Here is a 26,920-nt window from a genome sequence, read left to right on the forward strand (position 1 = left end):
TTTGATGTGACAAATCCCATCTTGCAGCAGAGAAAGCACTCGAGGCAATGGCCCTTCCCAGGGCACCCAGGGAAACGCTCCTCAGGGTGTTTTTGCTGCTGCCGCAGCGATCCCTCCTTTCCCTCTCCCTGTCCCCAGCACTTCAGCACTCCCGGGACTGGACAGCTCCCCGGAAAGCGGCACAGCTGGAATGTCGCGGCAGAGGCGCTGGAACTGTGCTGTACCCTGGGAGGAGAGCGGAGTGGAGTAACTGCTGCCTGAATTCCCTGCTGCTGCCCGAATTCCCTCCCGCTGCCTTCTCCCAGCTCCCAGGCCCTTCCCTGGGCTGTGCGTGCTCGTTTGGCTCAAGGAGCTAACAAATACAGCATTTCACAGGCTGAGGAAGGCAGAGTCAGAGCCTTCCTCTGCAGACTGAAGTAGCTGGTTTTGTACAGAGAGCTACTCCAGGATTTTTTATTTCAAGTTTTGGACGGGACAAAGAACTCCTAATCTTGTGAGGATCTGGACATGCTTCCATAATTTAAAAAAACCCCACAGTATTTACAAGTGTGATACACTGCATTTTTCATGCATTTTCACTGAGTCACCATCCCTCTGCCAGGGAATCCATCCCCAGTTTCTGTACTGTCCTTCCCCTGTGCACATGCATTTCAGGCACAAGTAAGCTAGCACATGTAGTGCATAAATATTTAACCATCTTGACTGGAGGTTTTCTTTTAGAAGCTCACATGCTTTTTAGCCTACATGTTTCTGCCTGCAGGATTAATGGTGCAAAAAGAAATCAGTGTAAAACTAAAAACAGCTCTGGGAAATTTGTTCTGAGCTTCTCATGTAGAGCTCCAGGACCTATTTCCTCTAAAAATGCAGGGATGCAACAGGATTTGAAGTTTTGTCTTTGAAGCTGAATTTGACTTCAGAATATCAATGGCAGTGAGCTTCTTTGGGCATGAAAGAGCCAGAGGAGAATCCAGAGCTTGCCTCACTGGAATATCTCCAGGAGGGTTTCCATCTCAGTGGAAATGTCAGCTCATCATTTCAGGAGCTCACTATAGCAAAATGCTGTAGTTGGTGTTTTTCTTTCAGCAAGGAAACATCTCTGTTCAGCCACAGGAGAGCCTTGACAGGGGCAGTTCATCCTCGGCAGCACCAGCAGGGACAGACTACACAGAATCCCAGAATCCCAGAATCCCGGGATGGTTGGGGTTGCAAGAGCCCTCTGGAGGTCACCCAGCCCAACCCCCTGCCAAGGCGGGGTCACCTGGAGCAGGTGGCACAGGAATTGTGGATTTTTGCCTTTTTGGGATGTCCCCAGAGAGGGCGAGATCTCTTGTCACAGATGTTGTTCTGCCCCACTGCTCCCCCCAGAGCCTCCTCCCCTCCCGAGGCCCTGTGTGTGTGACTCCATGAATGCCATCCTCAGATGCCACAGGGAAAAGCCTGATCCGGGCTCACCCCGAGCCTGACTGCCCTGCTCACCCTGCTGAGGGAGCTGCTACGGAATTCTGACTGTCACAGGATTTCTGTGCACGTATCCTGTATTTATAGCTTGTTGGCTTTTACACTGACATTTTATGAAATTATCCATTTTGTATGTAATTAATACTAATCATTAAGAAAAAGGAAAAAGACATAATTATCACAGTTGTCTACCAAACAGTTAGCTGCAGAAAACTCTTCACTTGCAGATGTGTTCAAGTGTGTGTGTGTGGCCCCTGTGTGGATAGTCTGGTAATATGACCATGGAGCATTAAAAAAAGGGACAAACAAACTTGCATTTTCCTGTGGAATTACCATGGTGCAAATGTGGCTTTCAGAAGGGGAAGCAGACTGTTCCAGCTGCTTTTTAGTGAAGTGGTTTGGAGGAAATAGCATCCCAGCTGAAGAAGAATATCCCCATGTCCTTGTCCTGGCTCCCATCAGAGGCAGATGGGTTTACCCCTCACTGCACTTCACTGCCAGGCTGCTTTTCCACATGTCCTGGGGGAAACCTGCTGGCTTTTACATTCCTGGTGCTGAAGGGCTCACTAGGCTGGGGTACCTGGTGCATATACCTTCTCTTCCAGTCCCTCAGGATGCTGTGGCTGTGGGTGGATTATGTATTCCCTCCGATCGCTCGGGATGCTGTGGCTCCGGCTGTGGGTACCTGGTGTATTTGTCTTCTCTAATCCCTGGGGCTGCTGCGGCCCTGGTTTTGTGTGAACGGTGCATTTCCCTAGCCCTGCGATCCCTGGGGCTGCTGTGGCCCTGGTTTTGGGTGAACGGTGCATTTCCCTAGCCCTGCGATCCCTGGGGATGCTGCGGCTCCGCCTCCCGGCCCCGCCGGAGCGGCTCCGGCCCCGCGGCTGCCCGGGGCTGCCTTACCTTGAAGAAGGTCATGGTGGATCCGTCCCTGACAGCCCCGTACTCTATCTTGGTTTGCTTGGCCAGGTCATCTGCCGAGTCAATGGGATGCATTTCCCTAGCCCTGCGATCCCTGGGGCTGCTGCGGCCCTGGTTTTGTGTGAACGGTGCATTTCCCTAGCCCTGCGATCCCTGGGGCTGCTGTGGCCCTGGTTTTGGGTGAACGGTGCATTTCCCTAGCCCTGCGATCCCTGGGGATGCTGCGGCTCCGCCTCCCGGCCCCGCCGGAGAGGCTCCGGCCCCGCGGCTGCCCGGGGCTGCCTTACCTTGAAGAAGGTCATGGTGGATCCGTCCCTGACAGCCCCGTACTCTATCTTGGTTTGCTTGGCCAGGTCATCTGCCGAGTCAATGGGAGATTCCATCCTCTCCACGGTCAGGAAGGCAGCCAGGTTGGCAGTATAGGATGAGATTATGATTAAGGTGAAAAACCACCATATTCCTCCAACTATTCTGGTGGAAAGAGCTTTGGGCATCAGCTCTGATCCTGTTACAACACCATCAGAACAATCATATTAAAATGAGGCTTTCCTGATACCACAGCCTGGTTTTAGGCACAGAATGCTTTTATGAGCTGTAGCGTGATAAAATGATTTCAACAATAATCTCACAGATGCACAGCTGACATTTATAATGGTAACACACTGGGAAGGGGATGTGTGCCATGATACATGACAAATGGAATTATCCTTGGGTCTAAGCCCCTTACCTCTCTGAGCTAACCAGCCTTGTGATATTAATCTTGTACATCCCCAGCAAGCTACTCTGGTATTTCTGTCTGCTTCTGGAGTCCCTTTTGCCCGTACACTGCAATCAATTTTGTAACCAGAGCTCTTTAGCAAAAGCTTTTCTGCTCTCAGCTGCCTGACAGAAATACCTCACAGGAGGAGCCTGCCCCCTGCATCCTACTGACACATCTCAGCACCAACAGGGAGATCAGGGCAGCTCCAGCCACCTCCACTGCACCTCAGCTCAGCCCCCACAAAACCTCTCACTAGCAACTTGTGCTTCCCATTTGAAAACCAGAGAGTCCATGGACACATCCCTTGGATCCTCAGGGCGATGCAAAGTCTGGACAGTGTATTTAACACTCATTATTCTGAGCAGCTTTGAGCAGCTCTCTGCCATTGCCATAAATCCCCACAGAGCAGCACATGTTACCTGCACTGCAATGGTTTGCAGGCAGCTCAGATAACCCTATTTCAGCCACAGAGATACTCGTGTTTCCAAGCATTCTGAGGCAAATTTTCTGCTCTTTTACTGGGGGGCCATTCCCACTGAATTCTGTTCATAATGTGGGATTTGAGGATCTGGTTCAGCAAAGCTCTTTGGTAGCCGCCTGAGTAATTTTTTGCATCATTATTTTGCTGATGAGGGATGGACATAAGAAAATACTTAAGAGCCTGTGAACAGAGTGCTCAGGGCTAAAGCTTTTGATTTGACAAACGTTTTTCTATTACTGGAAAAACATGTTGACATATGATGTCTCCTCAGCCATTCAGCGAGTTGTGCAAGAAATTTCAACATTGCAGAGAACATTTTCAGACTTTGCAAAAACTCTGAATGTGACTTTTGGGGCAGAGACCGAAAGGGTAAAACCTTCCCCACCAACCAGCAAACAGATTGGAGCTGTATTTGTAAACACAGAGCTGTGTCTCTTAAAGGTCAGAGCTAAGCTTAGCCCAAGGGTTGGAGTGTGTTGACAGAACTGCCAAACAGCGAGAGCAGGCTGAAGGCAAAAACTCTCACTTGAAATTTTCCAGGCCAAATGGAGTTGTTTCCAGAGCTGTAGCTCTGCCTGGGTTTGTGTTTAGGCTTCTGCTGTACTTTCTTGCTTTCCTGATTAGATTTTATTTTCAATACAATGAAATATTTCCTTGTTGCCCTCTATTTCTAAGCTGGGGTTGAACAGCAAAAGCTGTGCTCATGCAGGTCATCCTGAAGGGATTCTTGCTTTTAAACTCAGGCAGCCATACAAACAGAATTCCTGCACTTGGCCCCTGATGCTGTGCCACACACATGGAATGTACCAGCACTGCTCAGGAGAGGATGGAAAATCCCTGTGTGCTGCACTTGTGGGGTGAGAAGCCAAACCTCCTGTGATTTCCTGCAACAAAACATGGTTTGTGGGAAAGAACACGCTCAGTTCCCACTGGTAATCCTGCTCTGAGTGACTGCTGTGGTGAGGTGAGAGCAAACCCTGCTCCTGGCTGAGCTGAGTGGGGCAGCTTCTCCTTTTCCCCATGGTTATTCCAGTGTTCACCTTTCCAAGTGCCTCGGTTCCAGCAAAAAAGCACTGGTTTTTTATGGAATAATAGAGTGGCCTGGGTTGGAAGGGACCTTGAGGATCACCCAGTGCCACCCCTGCCATGGTAGGGACACCTTCCATTGTCCCAGGCTGTCCCAAGTCCTGTCCAGCCTGGCCTTGGGCACTGCCAGGGATCCAGGGGCAGCCACAGCTGCTCTGGGCACCCTGTGCCAGGGCCTCACCCCCCTCACAGGGAAAAATTCTTTCCTAATACCAAATCAAACCTGCTCTGTCAGTCTGAGTCCATTCCCCTTGTCCTGTCCCTCCATGCCTTGTCCCCAGTCCCTCTCCAGCTCTCCTGGAGCCCCTTCAGGCTCTGAGCTCTCCCTGGAGCCTTCTCCTCTCCAGTGAGCACCCCCAGCTCTCCCAGCCTGGCTCCAGCCCTGGAGCAGCTCCATGGATTCCTCTGGGCTCTCTCCAGCAGCTCCAGGTGCTGCTGCTGTGTCCCCAGGGCTGGGGCAGCTCTGCAGCTGGGCTCTCACCTGGGCTCAGGCAGAATCCCCCCTTCCTGCCGCCCAGGCTGTGGGATCAGCCTGGATCTGCTCCATCCCCACCCCGCTCCACCTGGGCACTCTCTGCTCCTGCCTGCCCCTTTCCTGGCTGAGCTGAGCTCTGAGGGACAGCTCTCCTTTCTGACAGTGACAGCTCCCTGGATGGATTGGATGAAATGTGCCCTGTTTGGATGCTTTCGGAGGATGCAAACACATCTGAGACTTCCAGGGAAAAACAGGGGAAGCAGCATCTAAATCAAAATGTTGCCAGCAAGACTCGGGGGCAGAGACAATACTTGCTGAAGTCTCTCTAGTGCCTTTTTATGGCAGACATGACAGCCAATCCTGATCCAGACTTTGCTCACGCTCTGTAGAAAAGAGAAAGTCTGATCATCACATTTTAAAATTTAATCACAAGTGGCTTCCAGTCAAGCATAACGAGCAGCTGCTGCCAAGGAGGAGGAGTGCAACGCTAGACCCAGACTTCCACCACCGCTCCCATCATGTCCAAACTCTTCACGTGACCATGAGGCACAGACAATCACACCACAAGTTTGCACATGGAAACATTTGTGTTGCCTTACAAATGTTTTCTTTTGCCTTTCTTTCTTTTTCTCTCTTTCTTTTGTTTTGTTTTGAATCTCCTTAAAAGACAAGCAGAGTCTGGTTGGGGCTGACTGTCATGTACCCAAGGTAGTGGTAACGAGCAGACACTGCATCCCACAGTTTGCTGTGGATGATGGTAAACTCCAAAAAAGGCAGGACAGGAAACACAAAATCCTGGGGCACTTCCACACACAGGGCAACCACAGGTAGATACACACACCTGCCTGATACTGTAAAACCTCAGCCTGTGTTTTACTGACAAATTGGAAGGAAAACAAAACAAAAAACCTCCAAAACAAAGCAGAAATGCTCTTCTTTCATCCAACCTCCTTCAAAGCAACTTCTGTTGGGAAGCTCTGTATCCTCTCAGTACAATAATGCACCACTAAAAGCAAGTGCATCTTAGGTCAATACAAACTTTATTCTCTACCACATCTAGGAAAAAATCCTCTTTATTTTTAAATTTTATTAACTCATGTCTGTTAAAGAGGAAAGAATAAACTGTACCTGTATGAATGCAGAGATGGTTTTACATTCCTCACTTAAATGTTTAGGAATTTAATACAAAAGTACTGCTGGGCTTTGCCTTTTTGGTTGTTGTGGGGTGGGGTCTTTTTTGTTCAGCTTTGATTCAACTTGAAATGTTTGTCAGAAAACAATTTCTCTCTTTTCAGTGTCCCCTGGTTTTGGTGAAAAGTGATTTAATTGGAAACCTTGGAACATAAATGCCATAAACAAATGTGTTTAGTACATAGATCTATTTGACTTCCCACGTGGAGTAAGCATCACTGCCCCTCCTTGGCATCTGAATAAAATGTCATCTGTTTCCAAAATCATCAATAACAGGGGCTCATGACTGGGTTAAGTTAAGGCTTCTAGGGTTGGATGCATTTACAGAAGGATGGGACTCATACCTGCAGAAAAGCCATAGAAAACCAGGGTTTGGTGTTGGTTTTAAACAACATGTTTGACAAGTGCCTACCAACTCAACAGCCCTTTTGGAGAAAGAGCATCTTTCCTTGTTTGGCAGCTGGAACAGCTCTTCTAGGGCAGCTAAGGCTGTTTGTGTTGGGATGGAGCCCAACATTTTTCTGTTGTCAAACCTCTAATACCGATCAACTCAACTTCAGCACGAGGCACTTCATATCCCTCTTGCAATCGAATTCCATTTCAGCTGCAGAACTCCCTCCCGTGTGGCCCTGCGTGCTCCCCTTTCTCTCAGGTGCTCGCCCTCCTTCCTCCTGGCCTGGGCTGCACAGCTCCCCAGTGGCACTTGGCCTCCCTCCCCTGGGCTACTCTGCGTGTGTGAGATCAGGTTTTACAGTACATGCTGCATTTACAGAGGGTGGAGTTTACCAGCACAGAAGCCCTTGAGCAGACTGTGGGACGTGTGCGAGAACGAAGTGTAACCGGTGTACCTTGCTGCATGAGAGCTCCAACTCCAAACCAGAAACTATTTAGTAAAGTAAAATTGTTTTCCACCACATCTGAGTCTGGGTTGCACGGGTGGGGGTTATACCACTCGTATGGTGTAAACCTGTGGCAGTCAACAGAAACAGTCTGTAAACATCGAGCAGAGGACACACAGCAAACCTGCTGAGCAGCGCGCCCGGCACGGCACCACGCAGGGAACGGGCACGGGAGAGCCTGGCACAAGGGCTGACCCGTGCCAAAGGAGAACTTGGCATGAAGGGTGTCCCAGGACATTGGCACCGACGCGTGCCAAAGGAGAACTCGGCATGAAGGGTGTTCCCAGACATCAGCACTGACCCGTGCCAAAGGAGAGCTTGGCATGAAGGGTGTCCCCAGACATTGGCACTGACTCGTGCCAAAGGAGAGCTTGGCATGAAGGGTGTCCCCAGACATTGGCACTGACTCGTGCCAAAGGAGAGCTTGGCATGAAGGGTGTCCCCAGACATCAGCACTGACCCGTGCCAAAGGAGAGCCTGGCATGAAGGGTGTCCCCAGACATCAGCACTGACCCGTGTCAGCCATGCATCAGCTGTGGAGCGATGGGTGGCACGCTGCTGGGCCTGGCACGGGGCTGCTGCTGCTCTCCTCCTCCTGCCACAGCCCCACGGCTGCCTGCCCCACGCACAGGGCACGGCTGGGAGCCACGGGGCTGCTCCTGGGGTGCACTTTGGGAATAAGGAAGGAGCAGCAGCCCTGTCAGGGCGGCACCACTCACTGTCAGTGCGTGCTGGACGTGCCCTCCCTGCAGCAGGAGCTGCCCAGCATTCCCAGAATCACGGGGTGCTCTGAGCTGGCAGGGACCCTTCAGGACCATGGAGTCCCCCTCTGGAGCAGGTGCCCATGCAGGACCAGCCCCACAGGCTGGTATTCAGAGCACCCTGCTCTCCCCAGCTTTGGGAGGCAGCTCCCCAAGCCTCAGGACACGGGATGGGCACTGCGGGGAGGGAGCTGCACAAGGATCCCTGGAAGAGCTCTGGGCTAAGCTCACACCCAGCAGGAGCACCCAAGGACTGCTCCTGCCCAGGGTGCCCCCTCGGGCTCCCCAGTGCCACGTGGCTTCCCATGGAACAGGTGGATGCAGCTTTAATTGACAACCTCACCCAACACATTCTAATTACTGTTGCAACAATATAATTAAGCATTGAATTTATGCACGGTTGAGAGCGGAGTGCCTTGCTTGGCTGAAGTAATGAAGTCTGGTAATAATGAACCCGTTAATTGGGAGAGGATGTAGCTTAGGATGCCACCAGCTGCACAATACCCAGAACAAGAGTATAAAAAATCATGACAAAAGACAAAGTTTTCAGGTTCAAGTTACAACAGTTCTGCATGCACCCATCAAAAGAAAAGCAATTCCCAAGTTAGATGTTTCAGATTTCTGCTGTAATAATGGAAGCAGGTGTTGGGGAGTGACCAGACTCAGTGCATGCACGCAGAGGGAAACACATCCTTCACAAGAGACTCCCAGCTAGGACCAGTAGGTTTCCAACAGGTTTCTAGGAGTGAAGAGTTCCCCCCACAGTGTTCACACAGGGCAGGAAGAAGAATAAATCCCTCTGCCTGACCTGCCTGGGAAGCCCAAGGCTGGAATTTTGCAGGGTTTCAGAAAACCACCACATTCAGTGAGTTGGAAAAATGTCTCCATCACATACAGAGCAAAAGAGCCATGAATTTCTGGCAGCAAAGCCTTGTCTTCCAGACTGGGAAGGTTTTTCTAGCCCTGGTACATAATTTAATGTGTTAGTAGGTGTACATCTCTTTTACACCTCAAATCAAAAGCTGATTTTCTTCTTGTGTTTCTATTGCTGCGCTGAGCTCTGGTTTACAGTTCAGCAGAATTCACTGCTCAACCTTCTGCTTTCCTGGCCCTTTCCCCCATGGTTTTCTCCCTCTTCAGCAGCAGCTGTGCTGAGGTTTCTGATAAAGGTGGCATGCTCAAGGTCACCCAAGCACCTTTTTCCACAGGGTCTGTGTGACATTATTGACTCAGCTACTTGGCTCTACCTCCACTGATGTAACAGCACAGCTGAGATGGCATTAGCAGAAAGGGAAATTTTGGCAGAAAGCACCTTGTTCATCCACTGGCAGTGCACTTGGAACAGAGCTTTGCCAGTCTGCAACCCTTCACAGCAATAAAAACTTCAGTGTTTGAGTTTAAAAATTAATGTAACAATGACAGGGCTATGTAAGGCTCAGAGACAAATGAGAAATTATTCAGCTGCTGAAAAGTTGAAAGAAATGACAGGAGGATTATACCAGTCTGTGCAAATTATTCCCAAGTATTTGTTTTCCAGGAACTGCTGTCAAAATGTGGGTAGCCATGTAATTTACTGTGACAGTGCTAAGAAGTGGATGGTTTCTGGGGTTACTAAAAGCAACCACTATTTGCTGAAACACTTTGCAAATCTTACAGAAATCTTGGTGTATTTGGAGACATGGACAGGTCTCAATGTGGGTTTCAAGAGCAACTTAGCTTAAAATGTATAAATTTAAATTAACATGAGCACAATTTCATTTCTTCAGTCCATGCAGCTGAATCTAACTAGGCACTGCTTTCAGGCATCAGCTCAAAGAAAGCATTTGTGTGCCCTTCCACTGTTCTGAGGTGGAGAGGGCTGGGGCGTGCTTTCAGTCTTGGCACACAAGTGCAGAAAAGTCAATGTGCCAGAGAGGAGCAGATTTCAGATTAGTCATGACTGAGATCATGGGTTGTGTACAGTGGAGTTATTATTTATGGGGCAGTGAGGCACTGCAGGAGCCTGTGGGAAGTGGTGAGTAACTGCACACAGCCCCACAGCTGCTGGGGAGGGATAAACTCCTCCCTCACCTCAGGGCACCCCTGGGAGGGTAACCCATGACCTCTCCTCCTCTAAACCATTTCAGGAGGAGGAGACCTCTGAGGCTGGACCTCCAGCAAAACTAGGTTCAGCTTTTGGGTCTTTCACCTGTGAACTGTGTGCACCGTGAGGAGAAAAGGGAAATGCCTACATGCAAGTAACAAACTGCTTTTCAGCACATGTCAGCTGGGGCGGTGCCTCCTGATGCATCCCATATTTCACTTGGAACAGCCCTTAAAGAGAGCAAAACCTCAGTGCAATACAGAAAAGCAGTGTTGATGAGAAAATACTTGCAGAAAGGTTTTAGGACTGGATAAGCCCCTTAGCATGGTACTCCAGAGCCCATCCCACACCTGTGAGGGGAGAGGCTGTGGGTGCATCCAAAACTCTGTGCTGGCCTTACCTGGCAATGACAAAGAGGACACAGCTGACTCCAAGGCAGGCCAGGAGAACATACATCCAAATATCTGGAGAGAGAGGGTTTAAAAAGGAGAAAACGCCGGGGTTGGTCCCATTGGGCTTCCGGTACAAGATGCTGATTCCCAGTGTCATGAAGGGCTTGGAGAAATCAATCACTTTCTCTCTGACATAGGTAATGGTGAGAGGAGCAACAGCCAGGTCAGCTTTCTGCAAACACAAAAGGGAAAGCACTCATCTCCTTCATGTTCACCAAACCCACTGCAATTCCCTCCATTTCTTTCCTGAGTATTAAAAAATAAACCAATTTTGGCTCAAATTGAACAAAATTTAGCATTTCTAAGATATTTTGAGGGGGATGTGACATTCCATTTCCTCTTTTTACAAGTCAGGGGGGACATCTGGGACATGGCCACTGATGGATATTTCCTCCCAACACCTGCAAACTGCTCATTCAGACATTCCTACTCTGAGGGGTGGCAAAACAGACACAGCAGTGGCCCTAAGAGGTGAAAACCACAGCCAAGATTTCAGATATAAAATACCCCAGGCGAAAGGAGAACAGAGACAGAAGAAGGGTTCAGTCTTACATGATCTATGAGCTCCTTGACCATCCCATTCCACTCTCCCTTGTCATTCTGGGCTCCGTATTTGCCGTCAGAAACGAGTTTGACCTCATAGATGAAGCCTAAAATGTTTGACAGCTCCTTTAGCAGGTCCAGGCAGTACCCCTCGAACCTGTCATTGCCATACAGGGGCTTGTCAGACTTCTTGTACATCACGTAGGGATCTTCCTGCAGGAAAACACAGCGGACAGGCAGTGAGAGATGTGAGCCTGGCTCGGATTACATCACTTTCTCTACATGATGCTAATATTTTCCAAAGGGATTGCAAGTACATGGGAACCAGCAATTTACTGTGTGCATTAAAAGCTCTTCTAGGTGTGTTAACAAACTCACTGAATGCATTAGTGAGAAGCATAAGGGCCCTAATTTTCAGTGGAATGGACCATTTGTGGCTCCCAGGAGCTTTAATTCCAGTTGTGCCCAGCAGCTCCAAACTCGGACCCGGGGTCTGGATCCCACATTGTCCCACCCCAAGGGACGGGAAGGGATACTGAAGGACAGAGGATCCTAAATAACATAAAAAACCCATAAGAGCAAGCTAACCTTTTATATTCTGTGAAAAATAAGTCTTTACTGAGAAAAATCTTCAAATGGAGTGAAGGAAGAATGGAGAACAGCAAAGGCAGATTGCAAAGTATGTTTTTGCTTTCCCTTTTACAGGATTTTGGATAGAAGAAGATCTGGGCAAGTAGTTTCATGTGGCAATAGACACGTAGTGTAGGAGCCTTTGAGCTCCCTCCCTCCTCCTGAGGAACCAGGCAGAGCAGTTGAAACAAAAGTGACATTACTGGGTGTGTAGAGAGCACAAGGCAGAGCAGCTCCCGAATACCCAGTTAAACCTTTTCCATTCCTCGCAGTAAGCACAATGAAAGCACAATCTGTCTGTCTGCTGTTTAGCACTTCCCTTCAGCCCTCCTTGTCTCATTTCCAGTAAAACTGAGGATGTATGAGCAGTGACTGCAAAGCTGAGCATTTGTGTGTGTCCCTTCTTCTGGGAGGAAAAGTGCGCAGGGCTCGTCTGAAATGCTGGAGAAGGGGAAACAATTTTGGAGGCAGAGGTTGTGGGAGTCTTCCAGTGGCAGTGTGGTGTTTTGGAGTCAATCTCACGTGTGTGTGTGGATGCTGAGCCTTACCAGAATGGTGGTGACGATGAGCGTGCGGTTGGCCAAGGAGTCCGTGATGTTGGTGGACCGGTCCTTGTTGCTGTCCGTCATGTTAAGGCCACTGTAGGAGTTCCAGACCCCAATCTGCACAGAGGAGAGTGGGTGAGAGGCTGCCCTAATCCCTAACCCCCAGAGCACGGGCTCAGGGGTCACTCAGGAAGGGACTGAGTGCTGGAGGAGGGCAGCAGCTCAGAGAAACAGCAGCACCGTGGGCTGATTCAGAAACCCCAGGCAATGACTGCAAAATGCACAAGTGCAAACCCTGGAGCACTGAGAGTATGAGGCTTGGCAGTGCACTGCTGGGGTGGCCAGCTGGCTAATGGAGTGGAACATGCTGGCTTTGTTCCCTGCTAAAATAAAAAAGTAAAATGTCTATTTTTATGGGGTTTTTAAAAAAAATTTGTCAGTGGTGGAGCTGAGACATGTGGCAAGACCTGTCTCTTCTGATAGAACAGGTTAAAAACCTGAATGGCTACATTGGAACTGGCTGATGGATGCACCGGCCTTTCGCTTGCCCTGTGCCTTCAGCAGGTTTAGCAAAGATTATTCTGTCATTCCTGGACTCCTGGATGTGCCAGAGCTATCAAGGTGGTACATTTCACACCCCGAGCAGTATTTGCTCAGCAAACATCAGTGGCCAAAGGCAAATTCCTTTCCAGCCCTGGACACAGTGAAAACTTCCAGTATTTACTGTGCAATCCAAAGCCTCCAGGGAAGATATTTGTCATTTCAGTGGATTTGGATTTATGCTGTGGGGGCAGAAATTATAACCATGTTATTTCTCCACATCAATATTTACCCAACTTAAATGCAGGCTGGAAGCATCTCCAGCATTTTTGCCTTTGGATTTTCATGCCCAGCCTGGCTGAGGGCTGATGTGAGGAGCTCCAGGGGAGGAGCTGCCTCAGGCAGTTTGATTTATGCTGGCCTTTGTGGAGAGCACAACCATTTCAAGCAAACTCAGGGTTTGTGTTCCCAGGTGCCACTGCTTTTGCCCCTCACAAACTATTTTTTCCATATTCTTAATGGGGACAACCATGCCATTAAAAAAAAAAGTTTATGCCAAGCATTTGTCAGTCATTCCCTTTGTTTCCAAAACTAGATCAGGATTGGGAAGCTGATCTGGAAAGTGCACAGATTTACAAAGGAGATAAAATGCTGGCTATTACGGCAGCCTGAGCCAGGAATACAGTAAACATCCAGCGTCCCTGGATTTGCACCAGGGTGTGTGAGCCCTTCTGCTCACTGTTACTGACTTGCAATGTGTTTGTTGGCTGGCAGCAGGGAAAGAGGAGGACAGCCATGAGACCCAGGAGCAGCACAGCCACCGAGCACACAGAACACACCAGGAGAGCACTGCACGTCTGGGCAAAGGGACAGCACCGCAGGACAGCCCTGCTGGAGGGGCCCGAGGGAGGAGGAAGGATCAGACCGAGGTAGGACACCACTGGGGGAGTTCAAGGGATGTTTTGCAGTTTAGTGACAAGTGTGAGAGGTGCCATGTGCCCTCCCCAGCGAGCCCCTGCTCTGAACCAACTGTGATTTGGTTTAAATCAGCTCAGCAGAACACGAGATGCCTGCAGTCCAAGGGGAGATTGCTTCTGCCTGTCAGGGGATGATCTACTCCCCAGGAAGGGGGGGAGAGGGCCTTGGTGCCTCAGCCTGGAGATTAAACTGGGTTATTAAGGATGCATGTGCTCCATGAGAACACAGGAGGGGTTGTGGAGGGTGTTTTACACTGGTCTATTCTCACAAAAACAGCACAAACCCAAAACCATTCTACACTGTGCAAGAGGGAGGGGTGTGGAGTAATGAGATCTGTGTGCACCATGGGCAAAATACAATTCTAAGCACTATAAAAAGTTTCTGTCTCATGACTGCAGAACACTTCAGACTTAGTTTTTATCTTCTCCTCATAGAACAGCAGCCAGGGGTTGTAAGTCCTGTGGGAAGCAGTGCGTGGAGCTGGTCTCCAAATCCCACTTTTGTGTTTTAAGCACCTTATGTTCAAAGAGGGATGAGATTCCTGGGGTAATTTACATCTTTTATAAACAAGCTTAGTCCCAATTTCCATATGTTAGTGAATGACAGCACCCACTTAATCATCTCTATTATTTTCTGTAAGGAGCTAATAACACACTCATCCAAATTTTGAGGCAATAATGCTCAAACGCTGCCAGCACTGAGAGGTTTGTGTGGGGAAAAACACCCCCAACCCTGCACATTAAACCAGACTTTGAGCTGATGCCAATACACATCCAAAATGGTGTCATTTTACCCTGTACATTTTAGGTGAATCAGGAAGGATGGCACGGGAGAAAAGGACTGGTTTTGCTGCAGCAGGGGCCTTTACTCAAAGATGGGAAAAGTACAGCTCCAAGAAGTAAAATAATTATTAAACCCCCCTGATTTTGGTGAAACAGATGAATCCTGCCAAGATCTTTTTAGTCTTTGCAATTACAATGTCTCAAGTGGAGAAAAACTTATCCTACCAGGAAAATTCCTGCTTTCAGAGAGACTGTTGTCTCTAAACTGCAATAGGAGAGTCACCATTAAAACCCAAAGGCTGAGTGTGAAGACACAGCCCAGAGGGTTTTGGCATCACCTGTCTGTGTACAAACCTTCTTCCACACTTTATACAAATGATTAGAACCCTCGCCAGCAGCCTTGGTACAGGGAAAATAAACAGAGTGCTTCATTAAAAATGAAAAGAGAAGCTGTCTGGAGAGCTGTGTGGGAGCAATTACAGTTAAATTCTCCATTAACCCATCAGCAATTACCACCCAGAGCTGAGCCAGCACGCAGAGCAAGGGCCAGCAGCCCCGGGAGCTGCTGCCACCTGTGCTGGGGTTTGGGACACCGCAGCTGCCACCCCCAGGGCAGCCCACATCGGGCTGAGGGCTGACAAAAGGGAAGGAGAACAAATCCAGCCTCAGGAACCTGGACAATTCTCAGCAGCTCCACTTTGTGGAGGTTATTACTCAAATGCCTTCTTTCCTCTCTCCCTCATGTCACATTTATCTGTGCACTGCTATATGAATTGATCTATCTCTAGATATGAATTTACCATCCACAGTAGCAGTGGCAAGAATTGAAAACGAGGTGCACTTAAGATGACTCTTTCCATTAGATAAGTATTGCCTGCCCCACATTCCTCTCCCATACCTCGAAATGCACTGCACAATAAAAACCCAATCTTAGCAGCTCTGCTTTAACTCTGACTCAAATCAATTGAGAATAGCGGGGTTTTTTTACCCCACTCACAGGAGATTCAAGCTGAGGAACCATGCCCTTGCCAGATTAACCCCTGGCTGTGTTTTTTACCAAAGACCTGCCTACCTTTTCCGTGCCTTCCTCCTTGAGGCTGATGATGTCCAGGTCAAAGTCCTTCCTGAGCCCGTCGGTTTTGTTGAAGGTGATGCGCCCGGTCAGGCCCTCCCACCGTGCCTGGGGACACAAACACACCCTGCCTGTGGCACCCAGCAGCAGCCCCTCTGAACCCACAGCAAGAGCTGTTACTGATAATTGTCATTTAAATACACCACAGCGTCGAATCGCTTCCAAATCTGGGGGCTTTGAAGCATATGTGGCTTTGCTACTCTGACAAAACCCCTTTCTTTTGTTGTTTAGTTTCTTTCTGATACGTTTCGCATTTTGCAACCAAGCACAAGTCTGTGACAGTTTACACAGATTGATTTACATATGTCTGGTACTAATAAAAAAATGTAGACTGACCAAAGAGAAAGGGAGAATTGCACGTGCCCAAAGCCAGGGCAGTTGTGCACTGCACAAGAATTCACTACAGTTTCAGTCTCCTGTACCTTGTGAGCCTCCCACCCAGCCTGCTTGCCTTGAAATGAGATCTCCCTCCCTCCCCATTTTGTCCCCAGAGCCGGTGCTTATCCATAAAACAAAGTGATGTGTTTAAAAGTGCAGACAATCTTGATAATCTATTTTTGGGAGGCCCCCCATTAGATTAAATTTGTCAGAGATACGAGGAGAGCTGACGATAAATGATGGCATTGTTCCTTCGTGTGTGTCAGCCATATAATTTTAAATTACAAGCTTCTCCATCACACATCGTTCCTTGCCTCATTTAATTTATTGGAGACAGAGGACAGAAGTAAAGCTGCATTAAAAACCACACTTACAGACTGGTGTCCCCCCTCCCTGTTTAATCTGAATTCCAGCCCTGGATCTGCAGGGTTTAATCTCGGATGCTGGGGAGTTCTCACCACATGTCTCAGACAGATCTGGTGCATTTGGAATTTGTGGGAACAGCAAGACTTTGATACACACTTAAGTAACATAAGAATGGAAAAGCATTAGTGCAACAAATTTGCTGTGAGATTTTCCATCTTAGTGACTTGGGAGTACACACAAGTCTCTGCTGTAAACAGTGAACACTTGCAGGGTTATTCATTAATTGTATAATCAAGATAGCATATGGATGAATATGGACACATATGGATGAATTTCAATCTCTAACATCCCCTTTTCCAGCCTGTGTTTTTACTCCTCTGATGTGCCCCCATCTCTTTTTCATAAAGCTGGAACATTTTATAAAATCTGCTCTTTAGAGATCAGTTTCTCGGGAGTTTCAGGGAGTGTTTCTCAGAAAGGTTAAATGCTGATGGGATTTTTAAATCCTAATGGTGAGGAACACGCTTCAGATACCATCTAAATTCTGAATTTAATTTCTGAATTTTATTTTATTGCTTCTAAACCAAAACAGAGAAAGCATCATATGCAGAGTTCTTGCTAATTAACAAGCTGTAATGAAGCAGAACTTCCTTCCTTCCTCCAGAAAAGCCAGGAGCTGCATCTGTGTGTATTACAGGGATGGGATTTCATGCTTTCGCACAGGATTTATAGCAAGTTTTATGTTTCTGGTGACACATTGAGTGTTACAGGACATAATAAAAGCTGAATTGGAGCCTGATCAGGTAATTGATCAAAGAGCATCACTGTGAGCAGCTGCTCAGACCCTTTCTTACTAAGTCTTGAGAAGGGAGTGGGCAGAACAGGTCACAGACACAACTTCAGCCACCTTCAGAGGCTGGCAGCACTGCTACGGCCAAAATACACAAAGCAACCTAGTGAGAGCTGTGGAAGTGCCTGCTTTCACTGTGGAATTCCCTGCTTTCACTGCTGGAAAAGATGAGGGTTGTGGGGAAAGCACAGGCTGCACTCTGGGGTTAAATACTCCAATTACAACCCCTATCAATAGATTGATGAGAAACTGCAGCAACAGGAGAACAGAGCTGACTCAGCCTCCAAGGTCAAACGCTCCAGAGGGGTTTTATCCATTCCCAGCCATCACAGGGTCTGTATCAATTCCCACGTCACCATCTTGGATCAATGCAGCAGCCTCCATTCCAGCCAGAGCCAATCAACAGTTCAATCCCAGGATCAATCAGTTCAGCTGCTTCCAGACTTATCAGAGACTCCTGGAATATCCTGAGGGGGAAGGGACCCCCAGGGATCACCCAGCCTGGCCCTGCACAGACACCAAACAATCCCACCCTGTGCATCCCCGGGAGCAGTGTCCAAACTGACTTGAGAAATCCCCCAAACAGACCAGATTCAATTATTTATTTTGTAGAACAGAACTGCATTTTTATTCTTTCTCTTTTTCCCTTCTCTTGCTGTTTAAGTGTAACTTGAAAATTTGGAGACTTTTCCCTAAAGGCAAGCAATCTGGGTTTTTCCCTGGCTTTAATGGGAGTTTGGTCAGAAATCACTCAGTGGACTGTTCCTTGTGGAGGAGTACACTCAGAAGCTGGAGTGAAGTCTAGTTGGAGAGAAGAATATTTTCCTTCCTGCTCTGTTTTGTCCTGAGGTTATTTTGACCCATTTTATATACATTTAATTCTTGGGGTTCTAATCTGTTTATTTATTATCAGAAGTTCCTAGGCAAAATGAACATCAGTTATTGATTTAATGTACATTCCTAATTAACCACAGGGGTGAAGGAACCAATATTCCCAAATTTCTGATGAGGGCTTTGATGGTACCTGACACTTGAATGAAAAATTCAAAAACCTAGGAGCACCTAAACTTGCAATGTTCAGAATACCTCAGGTCTCTCTTATGTAACAAAACTCCCCAAGGCCATAAATAACAATACCACTACAATAATGAATAATTAATAAATAATAACCAAAATGCTACTGACCAAGACCAGTTTAATTTTCCTTTGGTTTTCTTTCCTTTGGGAAGCCCCTGCTTTATTGGAATTGCAGAGAGAGCTGCCAGATTGAAGTGACAGTGATATTGCTTCTCCTTGGGGTGGAAATCGTGTGTGATGAGCCACACATCAACTTGTCAGCTCTCACAATTAATCCTCTTATTACCAGAGATCCCCCAGGATTATGGAATTCAGTGAGTTAGGGTATGACTTGGCCATTATCCTGCTCCAAATCTGGCATAACTGATGGAATAAAGAGAATTTGAGCACTCACCAGCACAGGGCTTTATCTGTGGAGATAAACTGAGAATTATGATGCTCCACAGCCTCTTCACTTGGAAGAGGTCCAGGAAAAGCCCTGGCCTTTCCCTGAGCAGCACTGGAATGGAAATGCAGTGAGAGGCAGAAAGGTTCATTTTCCACGGCTGGAGGGGTAGGATTATATTGGACTGTGAACATGGAAAATTGTGCATTGTGTTTGAGTAAGCCTGGATATATTAAATATGTCCTGGAAAAATGTTCTGTGTAGCAAATATCAAAACATCCTCCATATATTCAGATAAAGTCAATTTGTAATGGTTCTTGCTTGGTTTTTATAAACATATCTACTGCCCAGGAAACATTTAATGAGCTGAAAACAGAATGGAAGAAAATATATGTAATCTTTTTGTCAAACAGCTTGTTTTGATTTTGGATATCACAGTGCCAGTACCCTGGCAGATAATTTTTTATCAATTTTCATCAATTCAATATGTATTTATTCCCAGCATGCAATCCTGCAATTACGTTGCAATCTGGGCATAGATAATTCCATAAATAAGTGTTTTTCCACTTGAAATTTGATTTCAGAGTAAGAATGCCTATTGACATTGCCCTCAGCCTCATTGTCTTCTCGGGAAGCTGAGCTTTATTTCCTAATAAAGCACCATGGGATGCAGGTCAGGCAGTTGTTTTGTTTGCTCTCCTAATTAAGAGTTTTCAGGTCAAAGTAACAGCCAGTAATAGGCTCATAGCAGAAATGCACTTCATGGACGAGAAGTAAAGTTTATGAAAAGTGAAACAAAGAGAAAAGCTTGTTTTAGTGGGAGTGAATCAAGTGTTACTATTAAATTATCTGGTGAGGGAAGCCCTACCAAAGTAAACAGCTGCTTCAGTTTGATGTAACTGAATACTGCAGCACCAGAGCCCAGAGAAGAAATCCAGCCAGCACCCCCAGACCCTGCCACTGGCTCAGTGCTAAAATGCAATGAAAAAGATGCAGCAGAAGAGAGTTTATTTCATGGTTTGGAGCAAAACGTTGTCATCTTTCCCCAGTCACTGCACAAAGATGTCAGTGCTGCCCCACAGAGAGCAGGGGAGACTGCCTGGCTCTTCTGGCATCAGGCTCTTGTACTGCTGTCTCCTTCTTATGTGTTCCACTCTGCAGGGTTAGAGTCCCCGGAAAACACTGACATGCTGGCTCTGGGAGTGATCAAAGACCATTAAACAACAGAAATGTTCTGTTCTCTTACAAGATTCGTTGTGCTCCCGCGTTTGGAGCTGCTGCCAGTCAGAATCACAACAAACTGATGGATACCTCTGCAGATGGATTGCTTTCCCTTCTGTCATAATTTAAATTTCTACTTTTACTGTAAGGAGAAACCTCCAGTCCCTTCTCCTTCCAGTACTGAATGCAGATGGATGGCTCTCCCTCCTGGTCACAGTGCTTGGCATGGATCTCCTCAGGAACACAGCAGCAACTGAAATCTCTTCAGATCTCTTTCAGTCTCTGAGATCTTTCTCTGTGATTCTGCTTGAGAGCATTTAACAGTCACTCAGGATCCAGTCTGCATCTCTATCCCTCTCTCTACAGTTGTTCTTTTAATTGTGGCTGGATTTGAACAAGGAGAGCTCACACTGGTTTTGGTGATAATTGAAAAACAATCATAATCTGGGGCCTTATGCTTTAGAGGGGACATGAGCAGAACTGGATCATTCGGTTATAAACATATTTCAGGTTTACTCCCATTTTTCCTTCAGAAATGGTGGGATCATCCTTTCTGTCCCTGCTCCCCCTCTGCAGACAGACAACAACCTCCTTTTCCCTGTGAGCAGGGGTAAGGGGCACTCCCTGCAAATGCCTCCAGAAGGGCTCGAGATTAGAACATCCTTCAGCTGTGAATGGCACCGGGTCACTGAGAGACACAGCTTCTGACAAGGACTTACTTCTCATTAAAAACTCCTTAATGGGCTGTTGCAGAGCCCTGGTCTCAGACATTTCATAGCGCTGGCCCACAAAGCAAATGAGGTGACCTCAGTTCTTTTCACCACCAAAATAAATGCAAAAAGTCACCAGGGAGCCATTGAAGCACTTGTTAACTCCAGCATCTGCAGGAATCACTGCAGGCAAATTCTTTGTCTGAAACTGGTTTATTTAGACTGGAGTACCGAATATTTGTCTTTAGATCAGTCTGTAAAATGCCTTCACAGAATGTCAGTACCACATCAAAAACCAGGACAATTAAATCCTACCCATGTGGGCCCCAGCTATCGCCCTGCCTCCTTGACTTTGTTTTCTCCACACCTATTCACTGATTCCTAATTATAAAGTCCCTCTGTCCCTGTTGAACAAGGCAGACCCTAACATCATCTGGGGTCCAAGTGTATTTGCTATTTGTTTCCAACTCATGATTTAGGCTTTACAGAAAATGCAGTATGGTCTTATTAAACCTTATCCTCCGCTTTTAACAATCACCTTTTTTTGGCTACATCAGCCACAGGCAGACAAGACTCTCGGAGTATTTAAACCAGTGTTTCACTGACCATGAGAGACTCTGTTTGCAAGGCCATCAGTAATTAGCCCCCATATCTCACGCCATGCAAGAGAAGCTGCTTGTCCATGATAAATGAGAGCTGTGTCACTGTTCAGGCTTTGAACTGATCTGCTGGGGTACATCTGCTACTCTTGGGCAAAGTATTCTGCTTTAGGCTTCAGGAGCCCTTAGTTTTATACTCAGCATCCCCCAAAAATAAGGAGGGCATCACTGCAGGGGCATGCACTGATACAAAGTCTTTTGTTAACTTTCAATTTCATTATAATTACTCTTCAAACGCAGGGATTGAGGTGGGCAAAAGGTAAAACATAAGTGGGACGCTCTACCTAAATTCCAATTTTCATTTCCATGCTTCCCTAAAGGAAAGGCTTCCATTTGAAAATCAAAATAAAACTGTGACTTTTGAAACAGGGAAGGCATTTCAACTAAAATGTGTTCTTTTAGGACATCTCTGCATCAAGATCAGTCATGGGTTCTTGTAAGATAGAGCATTGCTTCAGGAAGCAATTTCCTTCTTTAGAAACAGTGGCCACAATGTTTTCTAGATATTGATCCCTGATCAAACAATCTGCAAAACAACTGGAATTACACAGCGAAGGGTCTTACAGGGAAGGGAAGGGAAGTTCCGGGAAGGAAGGAAGGAAGGAAGGAAGGAAGGAAGGAAGGAAGGAAGGAAGGAAGGAAGGAAGGAGGGGTTCTGCACTTGCCTCTTTGATGAGGTTCATGAACCTGGGCCCGAAGCGCCAGGGCTTGTGGCGGTGGCACTGCAGGGAGCTCACGGTCATCTGGGCCGCTCGCTGGGAGGCCACGGCCACCATGTACACGGCGTCGTACATCAGCGCTGCTTCCGTCTGCACAGACACAGCCCCAGTTACTGCCCATTGCTCTGCACAAACTCAGCCCTCGGTTACTGCCTGCCCCCGCCGCTGCCAGCCCTGCTCAGGGCTCCTCGCAGGGAAAAACCTCTCCTGGTCTCGCCTTGGAGCCCTGAGGAGCAGCCAAATCCAGCTCTTCATTTCAGCACTGGGAGGGAAACTACGCTGGGTAGCTACAGAGACAGGGAGGTCAGGGGTCCCAGGCAGGCTGGAGAGGGGTTCTATGAAGTCCCAGGTGTATGAGCAACTCTTCTCATGGCACTTGTGGGATTGCTTCCTTCCCAACAGGACAGGCTGGCTCTGCTTTGCAGGGAAGCCAGTCCCACTGATCACCTGGAACACATCCCACTGCCCAGGTCTCTGCTGCCTCCAAGGGTCCACTGCCCTCCAGGATCCTGGCTTTTGGCACAAATGTGTGCAATGGTGTCCTAGAGAGAGGGGAAATGTCCTTTGGAGGTGTGCTTTGGGGGGATTAACTTGGATTCACACATCTAACTTCCCACTACAGCCCTTGAATCCTTGAATATTACCCCATATATTCAGATACCAAAATTACTGGGTGCACTTTGTGCATCTTGTTTCTTTTGAGAATGGGTTTGTGGGTTTAAAGACATGGCCTCAAAGTGATATCACACTCTCTGTCCCACTTTGTCACCTCAGAAAAGTCTCACCCTCACCTGCAGTGGGTTTCAGTGCTCTCACAGTGAGGGGGGAATGGCTGTGTCTCCCTTAATGAAGCTGCACAAATTACCTTCCAGGTAAACCTAATGAATAATTAAGCCAGGGCCTGAAGGAGAAAAGGCAGCAATTCTGCAGATGAGAAAATTGAGTCCTTTATAGGAACTACAGAGCTGATCAGTTTTCTGTTTCTTTTCCATGCAATTCCTCTGGGAAATTAATTCATTTGATTCTTTGTCTGTGCCATTTACTTGAGTAAGTAACAACAGCATCAGTGTTACCAGTATTGGAGGGTTTTGCTCAAGTGTAGCTGAATTTAAGGACTAATCTTAAGATAGCGCAGAGGAGGGATTGGTCTTGATGTGCTTGTCAGAATCTGCCCAAAATAATGTTCCACAATGGGAGCAAATTGTGAGATCAGAAAACATTGTGAGTGATGAGTCAAGCAGGAGGAGACAATACCAGCTGTTCTCACTGTGAATATCTCACAGCAGACATTGCTCCAAGCACTCTCAGGGCATCAAGGGCTGACCCCAAATCCCTCAAAACCGATGGAAATATTCCCATCAGTGTCAGCAGACCTCAGTTTTTACATGGGCTGGGCGCTCAGGGTTGGATTTTACTGGCTCTGCCTGTGTCCCAGGCCCTGGGAGGAGATACTTGGTGAGAAAGCCCCTCTGTCCTTGCTCTGCTCTGTCTGACAGTGCTGATGCTTTGCCCTGACCACACAGTGTCTGCAGCACTGCTCTGCCCCGTCCTTGTGCCACTTGTCACTGTCCCTCCTTGGTGTGGCAGCGGGGAGCTTTGCCACCTCCCTTGGCTTGTCACTTCTTCCCTCACTGTGGCTCTGTTTAGGGCTGTAGGGTGCAACAGATCACCTCATTTTCCAAAGCCAAGCACCTCACCCTGACTTCTGTACTTTTATGTCAGGAGAAAGAGACTCAGAGTTAGTCCTGGAACTTGTTTTTCTCATTTTTGTGTGCTGCTTAAGCCACTGCAAAGAAAGCCAGAGATCTCATTAGACCAGCTGTGCCTCTGGGTGCAGTTTGGGCATCCAGCAGGACGTGAACTCAGAACTGTCTTGCTTGTGCCCTGCTGACTTCCCACAAGCTGCTTTCAGGGCAAACAGCAGAGCAGGAACCAGAAGGGATAAATCCTGAGTTAATAACAGGATGTACAGTCCTGATCTCCGTGCACTCTGCCGCCTGTCACAGCCTTATTGTCAAATGAAATGCAGCAGTGGTGCAGCCCTCCATCAAACTGGGCAATAATGGATCCTGCTGGGAATACTGAAATGGTCCCAGCAAGGAGGGAGAGACAAGGACACAGAGATTATGAAAATGGAAAGGAGAGCACAAGAGTCAGGGACAGCAGGGAGAGCAGATGAGTGGTGAAAACTTTGCTTTTCCCAGTGTTGTATCCGGGCATTTCTGTGTGGATTCCCATCAGGAATTCCCAGGGACAGCTTTCTCCCTGCTTTGGGTATGAGTGAGCACGGTGACACTGCCCAAAGCAGCACCAGTGTGTGCAATGCCAGGGACAGCACACTAAATGCATTTCTCCTCAGGATGTTAAGACATTTCCAAATTTTCCCTGCAATCATCTGCAATAAAGTCTATTTCTTATTGCTTCGAGCTCCACTCAGTCCATGAGATACATTATCTCATACTGCAACCCTTCACCCTGCCAAACTGAATGGAGTCATGTTGTCTCTGTAATTGTTCCTATTCTTTCCTTTCCTCTTTGGGGGAGTGCTGGGAGGAATCCTGATTCCCTGGCTTAATGATACCTCTCATCTATCTTTAAATTATGTCTCAAAAGCCACAGCTTCTGTAGAGATGGAAATGAAGAGAAAGGGCACTTCACCCATTTAAAAATGCTACTCCCTTCCCACACATGTGGGATCTGTCCCTGCAGGCTACAAATCCTGCACCTGCTTGGGAAGTCCCATTTTCTGCTGCATTTCCCGCTGCACAGTGCAGAAAGTGACGGGAGAAGCAGGGCAGCATTTCAGTTTTCAGCAGCAGTGAGATGAACGATGGCACCGTGCTGGGGCATTGTCCCTGTGCCACCCCTGGCAGCGTGGCTGCTCACTTAGTGCCACCACGCCACCCCTGCCAGCGTGGCAGCTCCCTCGCTGTCCCTGTGCCCCTGGCAGCTCCCTCGCTGTCCCTGTGTCCCCTGGCAGCTCCCTCGCTGTCCCTGTGCCCCCTGCCAGCGTGGCAGCTCCCTCGCTGTCCCTGTGCCCCCTGGCAGTGTCTGTCTGTCCCTGTGCCCCCCGCAGCTCACTCACGGTCATGGTGCCGTCGCGGAGCCCCGAGTCGGGCTTGGGCGGCGCCTGCAGCCGCTCCATGGACCACTTGTCCACCACGGCCGACACGTGCGGGTTCTCGACGTTGAGCAGCCGAAAGCCCGTCATGTTCACCCCGCTGTACCTGTAGGGCTCCAGGTCCAGTGCAAACAGGTCCTGGAGCACCAGCAGAACACAAACAAAACTGTTTCTAAAGGAAGTTTTGGGGCTTTTCCCCCTGTGCCCACCCTGGCTCCCGTTGGAAACCTGACTGAGCCAAAGCTGTGCATGGGTGACATACCACACAGCTGCTTTTGGGAATGAAAAGATCAATTCCCCACAGCAGAACTGCTTTGCAAGCAACCTGCACAATTGAATTTATAGCAGTGCTGCAGCTCTGACAGGCCGACATGAGGAATTGGCTGGCCAGTGTCAAGCTTCTTTCTGAGCTGAGAGGAGGAAAATTCCGAGAGACGAGGCGTGCCCTGTGCTTTGGCTGCTTAGGAATCCCAATTTCCCACCGTGCCTCCCCAGGCACCTCTGCCAGGCTGTGGCATGGCTATGTCAGTGCACGCAGGCTCCACGTGCTCCAGAGCCTGGCATTTACAGGGCAGCTGGGGTGACTGAACCATGTGGGACCCTCCCGAGCTGTGTTTGTGCCATCAAAGAAAACTTTGGTTATAAAATTTCCTGAGTGGTTTTGTGGTTTTATAAGTAAATGAAACAATTAAACAGTGAAGAACCAGCAGTGCCCACAGTGCAAAGACTTCATCCTTTATTTTGTTTCACTCTGGTCCATCTGTACTAATGGTTTCTCGTTAATCAGCATACTGCAATTAATTTTCACTGCATTAAAGTGTTAGCCAGCCCCAGAAATGGGGCCAAACAGCTTTCTTAAGAAAAGGTGGGTCCTGATATTCCTAAGGAGCGTTAGCACCCATTCTCCAGGGATTGTCTTGACTAAAGGCAACAAAGATCTCCTAGAAAAAGGGGGAAATTTAGCTGTCTTTTCTGAAACAGGAAATTCCCCCCCAGATGTTTACAGTGTTCCTTACCAGTGTTGTAAAAAAGTAGTGGTAGTATTCTGTCATCATTCCCATGGAGAGAATCTGTGAAAGAGATAGAAAGGTGAAGGTACTTTACTCTGAAAGCTCCCAGTGTGTTGCAGTGCCTGTGAAAAGCAAGGGTTAAACACACCACAGGTCATGAGAGCTTGATGGCAATAAACCCCACGTTTTTCTTTAGGAGCCAAAAATATCCTGTTGTATTTAAATGATGTCTGTATCACCTCTGCTCAGGAAAGAGATTAAAGATTGCGAAACTTCCAAGACAAGAAAAATTACTAGGCATAACGAGATGCTGATTTTAAAAATCCTTTAGTCTGCAGTCTGAGGGTGCTGAAAAGGAATTTATTAGCAGACAACACAGTTGGTAGAGAGAAGTGCTTAGGGGCAGGTTTTTGCATTCTGCTGCCAGAAGAGAACGGGACACTGCTGAGGGCTCAGGAGTAAAGGAGGAAAACAGAAAGAAGGAAGTTTCTCTAAGTTCCACTGGGGAATGTGGGTCAGCAGGAGGGTGCCAAAACAGCTGGGATGGAAGAAACTTTGGAAGAAACAGCCTCCCTGCAGCCTTCCTCCACTTGTCCCCACGCCCCCGTGATCTTGCCAGACAGAATTCTTTCCTCTCTGGGATCTTCTGAGGAAGAGGAGGAATTATAAACTGGGAAAGTGCTGAGGAATTCATTGCCACAACAGCA

At 47.9% G+C, this 26,920-nt stretch overlaps 1 protein-coding gene across 3 annotated transcripts in view; it reads right to left on the reverse strand.

Moving 5' to 3' along the window:
- GRIK1 (glutamate ionotropic receptor kainate type subunit 1) overlaps nucleotides 1-26,920 on the reverse strand; it is a 52,401-nt gene that overhangs the window by 14,274 nt on the left and 11,207 nt on the right. For 2 of the 3 annotated variants that reach the window (XM_039697041.1, XM_039697042.1), the window contains exons 4-12: nucleotides 26,220-26,273; nucleotides 25,168-25,341; nucleotides 22,029-22,172; nucleotides 15,658-15,765; nucleotides 12,289-12,402; nucleotides 11,120-11,323; nucleotides 10,516-10,739; nucleotides 7,221-7,339; nucleotides 2,667-2,884 (exon numbers count right to left, since the gene is read on the reverse strand). In XM_039697041.1, the coding sequence (XP_039552975.1) occupies nucleotides 2,667-2,884; nucleotides 7,221-7,339; nucleotides 10,516-10,739; nucleotides 11,120-11,323; nucleotides 12,289-12,402; nucleotides 15,658-15,765; nucleotides 22,029-22,172; nucleotides 25,168-25,341; nucleotides 26,220-26,273 (1,359 nt within the window). Of the gene's footprint in view, nucleotides 1-2,666; nucleotides 2,885-7,220; nucleotides 7,340-10,515; nucleotides 10,740-11,119; nucleotides 11,324-12,288; nucleotides 12,403-14,939; nucleotides 14,985-15,657; nucleotides 15,766-22,028; nucleotides 22,173-25,167; nucleotides 25,342-26,219; nucleotides 26,274-26,920 lie in introns of all 3 variants that reach the window. The other variant, XM_039697040.1, reaches the window with a different exon arrangement.

Source organism: Passer montanus, unplaced genomic scaffold (assembly GCF_014805655.1).
Source record: "Passer montanus isolate IOZ18808 unplaced genomic scaffold, ASM1480565v1 scaffold116, whole genome shotgun sequence".
NCBI classification, from domain to species: Eukaryota; Metazoa; Chordata; class Aves; order Passeriformes; family Passeridae; genus Passer; species Passer montanus.